The sequence below is a fragment of the Equus przewalskii genome, chromosome 17 (assembly GCF_037783145.1).
Source record: "Equus przewalskii isolate Varuska chromosome 17, EquPr2, whole genome shotgun sequence".
Lineage (NCBI taxonomy): Eukaryota > Metazoa > Chordata > Mammalia > Perissodactyla > Equidae > Equus > Equus przewalskii.
This window is the reverse complement of record NC_091847.1, coordinates 51,705,513-51,721,426: the sequence shown is the minus strand read 5'-3', so window position 1 is coordinate 51,721,426 and position 15,914 is coordinate 51,705,513. Positions and strand designations below refer to the sequence as shown.

Genomic DNA, 15,914 nt, shown 5'->3' with positions numbered 1-15,914 from the left:
CACGCAGAGAAACGTCTGGTAACTGTCTTTTGTCTCAGAAGATAGGATTTCAATATTCTTTCCAAATACTTAGACATATGATAAAACAACAAGCTTAAAGGAACACTCTTTTTTCTTGCATATGAAATGGAGGTACTTATTAGATCTCCAGAAATTTTTCACACACAAAAACAAAAACAAAAGCCCCAATTTCTAAGCTGTGAATCAGGACTGCCGTCAGGTTCTCTGCTTCTCCTCTTTGCTGAAGCCAGTCACGCTCCTTAAAAGCCAGAGGATGGGACACGGGGATGAGGCCTACCTACCTCCACTCTGCCTTGTTGTGCAAGAAGGAGTTACACTGGTCAGAAAGCTTAGTGTCATTTGACATAGACTCCAGAATCGAAATGATCTGCTTGAAAGATGGCCGTTTCTGAAGAAGAGAAAATAAATAATCACTTGTTAGGACTTAAGAAAGTAGAACTTTAAGAGAAAATCCACATAGTAATAAGTTCAACTCACCATAACAAAATACAATATGATGCAACGTCCTGATTTAGTTATTTTACAATGGGCAGACCGCTCAGGTTTGGGGAACTGTATTCCGTATTTTCAACCAGCTATTCATAAGAATAGACTCAGATGTCATTTTTCTATCGTGTGGCCTAAGGTTGGAATAATTAGTTTTTCTCTAGGTAAGGGAAGTACTAATTCTCTTTTGGGTATGATTAAGAACTCCTAAAAGGCAAAAGTGAAGTCCTTTAAAAATCTGTGTGATAAAACAAGTCTAGTGAAAGTTAATGGTAGAGCTGGGTGGTAGGTATGCCAGTTTTCACCGTAAAATTCTGTCAACTCTTCTGTATGTTTGAAAATTTTTACAACAAAATGTTGGGGGAAAATCTACTTATCAATCTATCAGAACTAATACCATTTCCTGAACCAGTTGCTCAGAGACAAATTCCCAATTACAAAGCTATCATAACCTCATGTTCTCAATGTTTATTCCACGTCATAACTAGCTGCGTTGCTGGGAAAGCCTAAGGTTCTGTTTACTAGAAATGGACAAGGCAGTGGTTAAGGTGTATTTCTTTAGCTAGCAGTAACTACACTCGTCTGTCTCTTTAGGCTCTAGCCAAGGCCGAGACAAAAGGTTAAAAATGGAGAAAGATAACAAAAGGATGATGCACAGGCTCTCCTCATCACGCCTCATAATTATACCATTCCTGAATAAATTACAGTTGCAGCTATTAAAACATGCATTTTAATTTAGGAGCAAGAAAACCAAGAAGGAAGAATGTCGAGGTAGTTTGCTCTCTGGACTTGAGTGTTTCCTACATTAAGAAGGGCAAATTTTTCATTTCTCAGGAATATAAAACTGGGATATTAATTCTGAGTTCTGTCATTACCGTGCTATTTTAAGGACATGGGAGTGTGTGTGCCCATGTGTGTGTGTTTTAAGAAGAGCGCACGAGTAGCTGAATGTCACTGACGTACAGCAAGCCTTCTGATCAGCAAAGAAAATGCCTTAAGTAGGATATTTGAAAAAGATGCTGTCTTCTTTTGACTTTGTTCACATTTTAATTTGTCCCACCATTTGTCAGGCTGCAAAAGGAAAAATGTAATTGTTTTCACAGGGACTAATTATGTAACAAATATAGGATTTTCATTTTGCATGGAAAAGCAGCAGGAGGAGCTAATTAATTTTTAAAGAATCATTTTTTCCCAACATTTAATCATTCTTGAAATAAAGATGAAATTCTTTTGCAACTGGATGACAAGTATCCCTAGAAAAGTCTTAATTTTATAGTTAGATTATGCTCTCAGATGGAAATTATCAAAGTGGACATTAAAAAGCAATGACAAGGCAGAATTTTGTGGTAATAATATTTTATGAGTATTATGGTCACAGGATACAACATTTAGTCTAGGATCTTCTGTAAGTTCCTCTGAGGGACTTAGGCTCCCTTTGGTGTTATGTAGGCTTCGCTTATGTAAAAAGTCACAACTAGGACCATTTATTAAGCCTCTACATAGAGTATTTCTTTATTTCTTATCTTCATTTTATGGATAAGGAAAATCAGTCTCAGAAAAGTATAAATTGCCCAGTATCACACAGGAAACAAGTCACAGAACCAGGGACCACGTTCTTAAATCCTTCAAAATATTTTATCACGTGAGGGTAAGATATTACTTCTGATCAAACTCAGGGTTTTAACTATTATTTTTTTCCTTATTTAAAAATGTGACTTTAGAACTTGAAACAATATCCATCTGTACTTCCTTTTCTTTAATAAAATATTTTGAGCACCTGAGGGTGCCAGTGGAATGACCCGACATTTACTTAATGTCAGCTTTCTCTTGAATACATTTCCCCTCCTCCTTGCAAAAGAACATATTTCTACAGGTGAGCTGAATATTTTAATCTATGTGTTAATACTCTAAAGTCTAAGGGCTGAAAAAAAAAGAAATACAATGTTTTCACCACCTGTTGCTCTATATATGTGCACAGGACTGGCTACTTGAGTCAACAGCGAATTGGGCATCTACTTAGTAAATTTATGTAAGGTGCTCTAGAGAAACATATAAAAACTAGCTCTCTTCCCTCAGAAAGCCTGCAACCCATCTATGAAGAAAAGATAATTTAAAAAAATACAACAGTACGAGGTAAGGAAGTAGCCCGGATTGTAGTTTAGGGAAAGGAGTACTAAGTGTGGGCTGGGATAAACAGAATAACCAGCAGAGGCTTGATGACGAAGTAATGCAGGGAGAGAGGAAAGCAGGAAGAGAGCGCATTCCGGGAACGAAGGTGTGTAAGGTGTGTCTAGAGATCAACCGTGAGAGCTGGAATGGGGGCTGCGGCTGGGTGGATAGTCAAATCAAACACAGGGGCATGTGTTACTTGTATCAGAATAAAATGCCATGAATCTAGGAAATAAAAATCACACTTTCTTTATACTTCACCAGGCTAGAACCCAAGTTTCCTATGGTCCTAAAGAAGGGTCCCCTTACTACATGTTACAGACACACCGCCTTCACGGCTGGGCCTAATGTTGTGTTAGGCGTTTACACTATCATTTAATTAATGCACCATAAATATATATTCTTAGAATTTTAATTAATGTACAGTTTCCAATTAAGAAATTCAAAACCTGCTTTACATACTAAAATATAATTACAATTAGAGAGATCTAGTTGCATTAATCTAATTCAATGCAAATAATTTCAGGTGAAATTTCTATTTAAGTATCAGAGAGGAAAAACATTGCCAAATTACTATATATGCCAAATGGACATATAACTGGTAGAAGGAGTATGGAAAGGGTAGTCTGATATCATTTTAACAGTATAAAGTAAATGTTCTAGAGCAAGCTTACAAATAGCCACTTATAGTTTCTACTGGATTAGTCACAAAGTGCAGGCTTTTCTCTTAATGCTTAAAAATCTCCATATTCTGCAAAATCACACACTAAAATAATAGGGCATAAACAGGGACAGGGCAGAACATTCAAAACCTATGCAACTCTGTTATAGAATACTAATAAAAACAATAATAAACCTAAATAAAAATACTAACGCAGTTTAAAACAATATAAAATTCTTTAATAAAAAACCAATACTAAGTAAATATAGGACTCTCTAAAAAAGGGTGAAGGTAGTTAGATGAACAGGAGTGAAAGCAAAGATTGAGGCTGCTGGTTATCAGGGCAAAGGTGAACCGCACAAGGCTGCGGAGAAGCAAGAATAAACTCTTCCGAGACAAAGCACGGGTCAGCGGGGCCGACAGGGAGCCCGCGGATGGAGGGGTCTCCTGCTGCAGTCCTGGGCACACTACTGTCCTGGGTGCACAGCTGCCCTCACTTAGTGGTGCGGAAGGACGTGCTGGGAAACATTCTGCATCGTTCAGTGTGAATTCGGTATTATATTAACACAATTCCCATACTCACCAATTGTTTTTGAGTTATTCCCACTAGAGAAACGTGTAGAAGAACAGACTATATGTTATCATCATTCCTTCTTCTTGGGGGTCAGGTTGGAGCTGGGCTTAAATTAAGGATGAAATTCCATTCTTAAGTCTTTCTTTTCAGATCTCTATTTAAAAGGTCAGTTTGTAATCCATCAATTTCCACGAAAAGCTGGACAAATCTAAGTGTAAAATTTTAGTTCCTTTCTTGAGTGTCTCTCTCTTATTCTAATGCTGAATCTGAGGATCGTCTTTATCTTTTACCTTTTTATTTTGGAAATTTCCAAAGATTCACAGAAGTAGAGAGAACAATACAATGAACCTCCACATACTAATACCACTCAGCTTCAAAAACTGTCATGGCCAATCTTGTTTATACTATCATCTGTTTCCTTTCACTTTATTTTAAAGCAAATCCAAGACTCGCCTATCATTTTATCTATAAATATTTCTGTATGTACGTGAGGATCTTTTAAAATGATCTTTGCAGGGAAAGGAAATGGGCCATTCATGCTCGAATGTGATAACCACATGAAAGCCTAAATTTTGGAATTTCTCCAACTCTATTGTCATAGTTTAAAAAACATCACTGAAAGTGGACAGGGAGAACATAGCAAGATTCTCCAGAAGTGCCGCTTTTGCCTGACCTTTGGTCAGAAAGGCAATATAGTGTAGTGGTTAGCAGCAGGGACACATATCACACTGCTTGGGTTCATTCTCCAGCCCCACCACTTACTAGCTGTGTGGCCTTGAGCTCATTATTTAACCTCCGTGTGCCTGGTTCTTCATCTGTAAAATGAGGATAATACCAGTACCTATTTCACAGAGAAAGTCTGAGGAATAAATGAGGTAATGTACATAAAGTGCTTGGAGCAGTGCCTGGCATATAATAAGCACTGTGTGCTAGCCATTTTTATAACATGAAAGTGCAACAGTTATTATTAAAGATTAAAAACAAAGGAACAGAATTCCTTTTATTGAATCAAGAACGCCAGAGTGCTGTACAAAAGCCCATGGTGAGTTTCTCAGGATCAAGATAAGCAGATGTCAAGAGAAAGCCTCAACAGCCAGTCTGGGGCTCACAGGAGGAGCAGGCTGGCTTTGCTTTGGGATGAATTTTATTACCCCAAATTTTAAAAACTCAAAGCCAAACAAACAAGTGAAATTAAGAATTCTAACAACAAGAAGAACATATGTGCACAAACCTTGGCATCAGCTTCCCAACACTGGCGCAACAGTTCAGCAAAGCTTCTCGGGCAACTGCTTGGAATGGTTAATCTCTACAATAGAGAAAGAAGACACACCAAAACGAAATAAAACAAGGATTTACTCATGACCGTAAGTAAATACGAATTGAAAAGTCATAAAAGAGTTAAGAGCACAAACGAGACATTAAATTTAAAGCTTCCATTGATTAATACATGACAGGTGAGAATTTTGCTTAGATTCGTAATATCTGATCTCTAAAGACACATATACTTTTCCTCCCAAGAGGAATCACCGTGGTGGAGAAATCAGGTTCAGCACAGCAAATGGAACAAAATCTAGAAGCAATTCTAAAAGAAACTACAGTAGGAAAGGGGCAAGTTGGAACTTAAATACTAAATCTAAAACCACAAATCTACCACTGTGCTTTTATAGGCAACTCTGAAATATGCAAACAGGCCTGGCAACTAGGAAAGGAGTTCAGCGTTGGCAGTAGGTGTACAAGTCTGAGAACATCTTCAGTACAGGCGATCAGAAAGATAATTTCAAAGAACTGTGCATTTTCTCATCGGCAAGTAAGACATTCTGAATGTATGACTCACTATGGCTTAGTTTTGGTCAAACTCATAAACTGTAAGGACTTGGTACAACAAAGACTATAACGTGAGGCTCAGTCCTGTTCTAACACTCTACAGTAGTGTTTCTCGCAGACCACGCAGTACCCCTCGAGGCTGCTTAGAAATCTACGGAGGCATTTGTGTTTGTTTCAAAGACTGGAGGGTTGCACCTGGAGCAGGTCAAGAATGTGAGACATCCTTCAGTGTATCAGAAAGCCCTGATTAAGAACTCTCTTGCATTCCACCAAACTTCAAATGCTCCATGTGCATTCATGTAAGTAAAACAAGGGAACAATGAGGCTTATAATATTCTGAGCCTAGAACTTAACTCTGGTTTATAAATAAACACAAAGTATTTTTTGAACAGTTTTAAAATGCACTGAACTTTCTAAGAATGCAACTACCAAATAAAATAAATCAAGGGCAGATTGGTTTTTACATTATTCATAACCTTACCAAGATTTTTGGAAAATGTCACCTACAACAGTGTTGCCTATGGTACCGGAATCATTATTACAACCCCATTCTACTCTGCATGTGTAGCTGGTGACTTCCTTTTATCCATCTAAAACTGTCCCGTTATCTCCTCTGTGGTCATGCTGAGCGTTTATACCTTGCGATACATATTTCATTTATTTCTTCTTTCTATTACAGTCGGAGCATTATGTTGACTTAAAACACAATGTGTGTAGGTAGGTTGTACTCCCTCTAAATTTCACTTCAGGGAGGAAGAGAGAGCGTCAACACAGCTGTTATGAAAAGAGCGCTGGGTGAGACAGAGCTGACAACCACCGCACTCAGAAGGACGAGGGAGATTTCTTCTACAGTATTGTTTGCCAAAGAAATTTTTCAAATAAAAAACTTAAAGCTGAACTTAGTTGGACTGTGGGGGAGGCTACGTGTAAAACTAGAAAAATAGTCTCCTTGGCAAGAAAACAGACAATCTATACTTGGAATTACAAATAACTTTAAAATCAAAGTAAACCAAAATAAATAAAACCTTAAAACAAAGTACAAAAACAAAACAAAACAACCCTCTCCAAGTTGGAAGCTATGCTAAGCATTTTTTAACTTCTAGTCTCGTGATTTCATACAACAGAACAAGATGTAGTAAACCGTACCATTATTTTCCTGTAATGTAAGCTGGAAACCTTTTGATGATCAAAAGGAAAATTAGGTGTTTACTTTCTAAAAAAAATATAAGATCGTTGGGGGTGGCAACTAATAAAAACAGAAAATAATTGCAATTATGCAACTGAATGTACTCCATGTGTAATGAAAAATAATTTTTCATAAAGGGTAACATTTTCAATATAACTTTGTCTCAACATTTTTCCAAGAACTAACATGTGAACTAGATGAATATGGATGTTGATTTTTTTTAGATATCACGTCTGAGACATTATAAAAGGAGGCATAATTATTTTAAATTATCTGACATGGTCATATATCAGTTAAATCCAGACTCAGACACTTTTTGTAAGGGATTATTTTGGTGCATTAAAAAGTACTTTAAAAGAGAATCCAAAATATTTAAGTCCCAATTACACAACTATGGGCATTCCTAATGCATTAAAACATTCTGAAATAACAGATGTTAGCATCATGTTTGCAACACTACTTAAAACTTAAATATTTTAAAATAAAACAGTTTCAAATTTAAAATTAAAATATTTCACAACCACTGAATTAGTGATGACATTTTTTAAAGACCATATTCTTTTTTGCATCATTTTCTACATAAGATGCAAAAATTATTTTTAAGTCAAGTTTATCATCTTTTTCTAAATCATCATCAAGAAAAATGGATTAAGTTTTTTGAGGATTTCTATGTTAATCAAGAATAGTAGTTTTGCTACTTAGAACAAAACACATTTTATATGAGAATCTAAGTATTTATAAAGATAGAAATTATGCAGCCAGAATGGTCTGAAAGACCACTAATTGAGTTCTGAGGAAATTCCAAAGGCAGATATACTTATCTGTAAGATTTAAAAAATTTATTAGTAATACCCTCTTAGTTTCACGACTTCTATACGGTTCATTGTTTCCTTTGTCAAGTTTAACAAGGCTTTATGGATCTAGTTTTAATAGGATTTAATATTAGGAAAAGCATTCTTTGAAGGCCTTATTTCATTATTATAGGTTTAGAAGCAAAGACCCTCAGATTTAATTTTTTTCAAGTATTGATCTTCCTATAGATGCAAAAAGCAATCCTAAATGGTGAAACTGAACAAGGTCTAGAGTCTAGTTAAGAGTAATGTGTCAATGTCAACTTTCTGTTATTACACTATACCCGTATCTCACCAGTGGGGGAAGCTGGGTGAAGGGCGCACAGAATTCTTTGTAATTTTTGCAACTTCCTGTGAGTCTACAATTATTTCAGAATAAAATGTTAAAGAGAAAAGGTAAGCCTAATATTTGGATATAGGTACATTCTAGGGTGACAAGCTCACATTTAAAAGGTCTCCCTGAAAGTTTAAACACATCATTCTTTATTTAAATGAAGCCTATTAAAAAAAAATACAGCTTTCTCTTTTCAACTCAATAACCCAAGTATTTCAAAGTAAAAATAAATAACATAAAATAATTAGAAATTGAAGGGATCTTGTAACTATATTTAAGTCAAAGTATCAATTTTATTATGAAATGAAATAAATCCTTGGGAATTTATTTTAATGTTTGGTCAAAAGAATTTGTTTTGGTAATAAGTACCTCCATTTATGAGGTGAAATGACACCTTCTTGAATGATGACAATGGACAATACGTTTAAACCTAATTTCCATATTATTGACAGATAAATATTGTGAAGAATGAGAATACACAAATATCCTTGTAATATCCAATTTTCCTTAAATTCATTAAAAAGTTGAGAAAATTTATTTTACCATATGGGTTTCTTTCAAATTACTATTATATTTAACAGATACAGTATGGGAGGTATTTGAGTAGTCTCCATCAGTTATTAGCTGATCATCAGATCACACCATGGATAAAACAGTGCACTTTACTTTAGGGGATCCCTGGGGAGAAATGGGGAGATAGCCTACTCACATACATGTTGAGGAGGTTCTGAAGGTTATTTATGGGGGATCCCCAAACCTCAAGTCAACTATCCAAAGGCAGTTTCTAAATTCATTTTTCTCTTCTGCTTTAAAAATCCTTGATGGATATGCCAACGTTCTGAAAGTGCTTTAGATTCACACCTATTCTTCCATCGTTTAGATGAAATATTATTTTAAATCATTAATTAGTCTCTTATACATATTGGGAGGGTTCAGTTAGCTTTTAAAAAACCTTTCTTCTAGTTCATCTTGAAGAGAGGTGGAGGGAAAAAATTACATTGAGTGCTCTGCTCCAAAGTCAACAGAAGGTCAATAATTTTCTCCACTCTCATTTGTAAACTCAGAACCAAACATCTAATCATCTCACTGGCAAAAGAAACAGAACAGAAACAAGTGGGTTCTCATAGCACGAAAATATCAGTTATCCTGTGTGTGAGGTCTGATTTAATAGCACACCAGGAATAACTATCACATTTAATTAAAACAGAACAGCTCCTGTGAAACAATGAGTAAGACACATTCTTGAATGTAACTCCTTTTCATTTTTCTTAAATTGCCAGCTCTCTCCCATCAAGTTCAGCTATCATGAACATTTCATCTATTCTCAGTGGCTCAGGAGGAAATATTAATAAGGTAACTCTGGATTATATGATCTAAAATATGGAGACTTGGTTTCCCTTAGTCAATAGCAGCTTTTTGATTAATCTAGTTTGTTCTTGCACTCACATGGGGAGCAGATCAATGTAATTCTTTTAAAGCATTAAAAAGGGAATATCTCTATATATTCCCCTTTTTTACAAATTATTTATCCTCAGGTTGCACTCTTACCTTTTGTGGAGGGCACAGATAAGATTTGGAAATGAAGAAGTTTTGTGAAATAAAGTTGTTTTGCATTGCAAAGACAACTGCGTGCTTCCATTACTTGATCTAAGTTCTCATAATACCTTGATATTGGATGCTTCATCCTTATGCTGAGAATTTCCATGGCTGTGCGTTTCAGTCACAATTTTAAACCTTTCAAAATGTAGTTGCTCTCTTTGATATGAATGGACCATGTTCTCTGATGTAGGCTCATAGGTCCAACTAACTGAAAGCCTCAATTTGTGGGAAGAAGAAAAGCGAGGCTGGGGACACAGCACAAACGGTGTTTACGCCACTGAAGTTCTTTTGAAATGGAAAGGCTCTGCATGAAGAAGCGAACAGTTATGCCACTGCCTCGCCAATTCCAGTGAGGAGCTCATCTTCAATGTAGTGTTCAACGTAGGTGGCAAAACTGTAATTTTTCCCTTTTTTGAAACTATTTTTTCTTCTTTTATTTTTGAAATTCTCATCTAAGCGACAGTTTCTTGTACTATAGTGACTCCTGCTGGGAGAGGTAAGTTGAAGTAGCTGAAGGTCTCTTACAGATATATCAACTCCCGGCCAGTAAAAAAGATGTCCTAAACGCAGGAGATGGAGTTCAACTGTTCCCCTACCTTGGACGCAATGGCTTCTTTCATCACTAAGAACAAACCCCTAGGTTTTACAATTGAGACTGAGAAACTAGTACAGTACTTGTACAATTTTTGATCTACAGCATCACGACGTGAAGCTGCAACAATTAGATGTAAAGGGTCCATTCATGAGGAATAACATCACTTTGACCCTTTGTGTTAGCTCCTACTGCTAATCTTTCCATAAGCGTGAACTTACTTTCAATTTGAAGAAGATGAAAAAGTCTTTTGCAAAACCCCAATACTGTTTTCTGATCTATGTACCTGAATGGAGAATCGTAGTCTTACCTCGTTTTTTTCCACTACAAGCCAAGCTACTTGTAATCCTTCCAAACCTTTAAAGGGGACCTCCCTTGTTAGCATCTCCCAGAGAACCTGGAACAAAAAGAAAATGGAATTTTTATTCTTGTACTTTATTTTTTTGGTATATTACTGAAACTTTACCTAATATTTAACTGTATCCAATTATCAGACACAACCAACTCCATCTGTAGAAACATGGGCAAAACATATATATTCATGAGCAGGACTTCTCCCATATATCGTATACACTTTTTGTTTTTTTTTAATAAAGAAAAAACCTGGTTTAGAAATTAGAACATCCAGAGCCAGACTTCACATTTTATGAAACCAAAAGGGCCTAAATGATTTAACTTTAGCTCATAAGCTATTAAAATTCTCACATATTCCCACAAATTCAATTTTATATTTTGTTAGTCAAACTCTTTCCACCTTCGATCTCTGATAAATTTCTCTGCAAGATAGTAGCAGGGAATTCAACAATATTTTTAAAGGTTTAATAATAGTCTCATCAAAAAAAAAAATTGAGCCCCAAATCCAAACCACTTACACCAAAATGGTAGGTCCTTGCCAAACTGTAACATTTAGTGTTTGTGTTTTGGAGAAATCTCTCTCAAAATGAGTCAGTCTACAGGATTCATTTTCATCCACCTATAGCATAATTTATTATACTATATTCTAAAATGTAGTAAACACTTTATGTACATATGCGCTGAAGGTGTGTGTGTGAGGATATGTGTGTGTTCACCTCTCTGCAAACCCTGAGGTCAGCATGATTAATAAATCTGCACCGAATGCCCAAAGAAAGCAAAGTGATGCTGGGAATGCTGAAAACAGTCAATGATTTTGTTTTTTCTTTAAATACTTAGTAATGAAGATTTGTGCACCCAGTTACTTTATTTATACAAATGGCATCAAAAATTTGAGTCTACCCATACTTTGTGAAGTGCAAAACCAATTCTAATATCATCAATAATAATCATAACAACCACTGTCATTTATTGAGTGCTTATTATGTTTCAGGTACTGTGTTACACTCTTTACGCATGCTATCATGATTAATATCAATCCCATCGGATAGAGAGTATCCTCATTTTATAGATGAGGAAACTAAGACTTAAGATAATTAATCAACTTGCCCAAGGATGCTCAGTTATCGAGTGGCAGAGCCAGAAGATGAACTTGCTGTCTCACCCTGAAGGTCAAGCTCTTAACCCCATGTAACTCTAGAGAAGGACGAGGGCAGTAGAAAGAGAATGCGACATGCCATATTTTGGGTATGGAGCCATGGCAGAAGTGAGAAGCAAACTTGGCAATCTAAACTCAGATTTAGATTTCTCTTGCTCTAAAAACAAAAACACAAACAATTTCTAAATAAGAATGTAGATTGAGGACATATACTCTTCAGGCAGATCCTATAAACCGTTAGTTCTGTAGCCACTATTTCCTCAGCCAGTGCTCAGTTTTATTTGAGCCATAACACGTTAAATGAATTCTGGCGAATACAAAGATAATTAGCAGGAAAATCAGGGAAATTGGCAGATGCTGCTCAAGCAGGAGCAAAAAAATTCACTGAAGCCTCTTTGGGCTTTTAATCAAGTGTGTAAGGTACTTCTTTAGAAGAGCTACTGAATAATTCTGTTGGAGTCACAGAAGTGATTAGGGAGGGAAGGGGCCTCCAGAAGGGGCCGACTCTAGTGAACACCGGACGTAAAGGGTGGGTGGGCCCCAAAACAGGTATGTGATCACCCGACTCCGCAGCCCAGGGAAGGGGAGGGGCGGCATGCGGGCTGGGCACGGAATGAAGCCCCTCTATTTGCTGCAGTGACCACTCCTCTGGTGTTGGGGCCGGGGAGGGGCTAGGAAACGAAGAGCAAGCAGATGAATGATCCAGCGTTCCTAAGGAGCATGGGCACAGTGACTCAGCCTCAAACAAATCAGGTGCTCCAGCCCTCAGACCGTTCAGACAGCAGCCTCGCGTCCCTTCCTTTCAGGGCTTGGCCTGCAGGCACAATACAGTGCACACACGTGCACACGAAGACTGACTGGGTTTTGTGAGGTGAAATGCAAAACCAAGAGCTTGGGGAATAACACCAGAAAAAGATTTATGTCATTCTTTACTCCAAAATATTCCGTTGGAAAATGTCCCAAATCTAATAAGACCCGAGCTTTATTTCTCTAAGAGTTCCAACCCTGGAGAAGTGAGACAGTTTCATTTTGCTCCCTCTCTGTGTCTCTGAAGAGCTGCTAGCGCCGAGGGCCCCGAGCTGTCTGATGGCTGTAAAACGGTCTGGGATGGCGTCATCAACGCTGGGCTCCGAGGCCCGAATGAGGTCTTCAGTTTAATTCCAGCATCAGCACATCTCATGATTTCCTATTATTAATTTGCCAGATTCAGGAATGTATCAAAAAGTAGGTGGTATGAGATTGGACAACAGCTTTTTCTACACTAAACACAATGACATTTGGCACAAAAAAATAACTTCGTTGAGGAAGTCATTTGGAGGTCTAAAAATATATTAAACTATGCCTGAAAATATCCGTTGTGGGGATGCAGGCCAAACATTATTGTGATCTCTCACCTTAAAAGTACTTTCCAACTCATTTTATATTGAGATGTCCTCACGTTTAAACTGTGCTCACAAGGAAAATTTCTATTTTCAGTTTACAGAAGAGAAACTTGGACAAGCCTGGGTACTTCTCCTGCCTTTTCTTTTACAAACAATGGAAAGCCAGTACCTGAGCCAGGCTCGTTCTGGAACAGGGCTCGCAGACACATGAGGCAGTGATGCGCTCTCTTAAGCCACTCTATTTCCAAAGCTGGTTTTGGCCGAGGAACTTCTAAGAAGGTAACCCTTTCTGCATTGTCATTAGGATAGCTTTGTTTTTAAAGAGTGGCTAGGCCTTGTGTTCTCAGAAGGCTTATTCTTGCAATGCTTTTTGCTTTCCCTAAGTGTTTTCTTTTTTGTGGATAACATACTAATCACTCCTCTGGTTTGGCCCTTCAAGAGAAGTTATCATAAGAGGGTAGAAAAATCTCCTTTCTTATAAAATGGAGAGAGAAACAGTTGTCTGCCTAGCAAAGTTCACCAGCCTAGAAGCAAGGATCACAGGATCCACCTCTGGCATTTGCAGCACATTTATTTCAAGGTTTTATAAGGCTGGTTAGTCTTGCTATGTGTTAAGAAGCAACACAGGTTTATCAAGCTGGGGAGGGCTAGGGACTTTGATAATATTAGGGCCTAAATTCTCAGAGCAAGTCTGAAAAAACAGAAAAATAAAAGGAAAAAATAAACTGGTTCTTTTTGAGGGGGTGGGTTTAAAAAAGAGTAACTCTTTTTCATGGTCTTATTCATCTGTATGTGACTGCTATGTGTGGGGGCTCAATTAACAGAATAGACTTTTAGTGAACTATGGGAGCCTTTTTCTTGAGGAAGATTAGCCGTGAGCTAACATCTGCCAATCCTCCTCTTTTTGCTGAAGAAGATTGGCCCTGAGCTAACACCTATGTCCATCTTCCTCTACTCTATATGTGGGACGACTGCCACAGCATGGCTTGACATGCAGTGCATAGGTCCACACCCAGGATCCGAACCGGCAAACCCCAGGCTGCTGACGCAGAGTGCGCGAACCCAACTGCTCTGCCACTGGCCTGGCCCTGAACTGTGAGATGTGTTATGCAAAGAGATGCTCCTACTGACAAAGGAGTCCTGCCTATTCACCTGTTTTTGAAAGGACATCAGAAAGTCTACATAACCACCTTTCTTTCCCAGATAGGTGTCATTTTTAAAGTATGGACTACAAACTCCTAAAACTAAGATGGCCCTACCTTAACAACTGTCTCCCCCTGCTCCTACTTTGAACATGTAATGCTTTCTTAATTTTTAAAAATTTATGATTGTTTAAACAAAAAGGCTCTGGAAAGCATGTCTGGTACTTTTTCTTTCACTAATGGTGATTTTCTAAAACAGAAAGGAAGGGGTCAGAATTAAATAAAATCCTGAATTTTCACTTATAATTAAATTAGCATATGGGCACTTTTCTGCATGGAATTCTGCTGAAACAGCCATGGGGTTAGGAGAACCAGCATCCGAGTCAACCTTTCTCTTTAAGATAATACAATAGCAGACTCGATTTTAAAATAAACTCTTATTTTAAACTAAACAGACTCACTGAAAAGTCATTTTTGTTCTCACCAGGTAAAAAAAGCCTCTAACACCAATGTAGAGTTGATATTCAAAAGCGTGTGACGGGGGCAAACAGGTTCTGAAGAGCAACATCTGGTGCATAAATACAGAGCGGCACTGGAAACATTCAGCGACTGGCTGTGAAGTTTGCTGCAGTCAGTGAAATTACTTGATGGGATGATTTGTTAAGCGTTTGTTAAATCCCTCAAAGCAAAACAAAGGTAGGGCCAGTAAACAAGCAGAGAGAACACCTAATGCGCTAAAAGAAATGTTTGGGCCCATCTACTGAAAAGTAGCGCACGGTCACTCGAAGGAAAAGCTTTTCAATAAAATAAACCGAACATCTGCAGCTTCAGAAAGGTTGATGGAAACTGTTTAACATGAAGGGTCGATGTGGAATGAATAAAAGGGATTTTAAAAAGATACAGAAAAAGTCCTAAGCTCCACAAGCAGAGGTCACCTCCTAACATCTTTTGTAGTCTACAGGTGGGAAAGGATTCGTTCTTGGTTACTAGAACGCAGATTCTACTTCAGCTACAGAAACACAGATGGGTGCATGTTGCTCAAAAGTCCCTGGTCACTGTAAGGTTTTGGAAGAAGGCAGTGTGAAGTTTGTTTTCATAAATGATAATATTGAAACCAAAAGTTCACTCCACACATAACTCATAATTGTATCTTTCAGGTCAAAGATTTCTGAGATAGGGAAATTCCAAGACAGGGAGAAATTTTAAAGTAAAAGTGCTGGGGCTGGCCCCAAGGCCGAGTGGTTAAGTTTGTGCGCTCCACTGCAGGAGGCCCAGTGTTTCGTTGGTTCGAATCCTGGGCGCGGACCCACAACGAAGAATATACAACTATATACCGGGGAGGGGGCTTTGGGGAGAAAAAGGAAAAAATAAAATCTTTAAAAAAAAAAAAAAGTAAAAGCGCTGTATGAGAACTGGTAGAGTGCTAAAATGAGCCTCAAAAGTCTTCTAATTCATATAAATGGCCAAAATAATTTACAAACTATAACCATCCAAGTATGTTTATATATTTATGCACACATGCAAGCAAAAGGAGCAGGAACCGTGGTCCCTGGCTGGATCGCTGTGAGCTGTTCTGCATGTGC

At 37.6% G+C, this 15,914-nt stretch overlaps 1 protein-coding gene across 5 annotated transcripts in view; it reads right to left on the bottom strand.

Moving 5' to 3' along the window:
• The window catches only part of MAP3K20 (mitogen-activated protein kinase kinase kinase 20), a 167,769-nt gene that overhangs the window by 53,361 nt on the left and 98,494 nt on the right, over positions 1 to 15,914 (bottom strand). For all 5 annotated transcript variants that reach the window (XM_070580214.1, XM_070580213.1, XM_070580211.1 and 2 more), the window contains 3 exons: positions 10,608 to 10,694; positions 5,143 to 5,217; positions 303 to 409 (listed from right to left, as the gene is read on the bottom strand). In XM_070580214.1, coding sequence (XP_070436315.1) covers positions 303 to 409; positions 5,143 to 5,217; positions 10,608 to 10,694 — 269 coding nt within the window. The remainder of the gene's footprint in view (positions 1 to 302; positions 410 to 5,142; positions 5,218 to 10,607; positions 10,695 to 15,914) is intronic.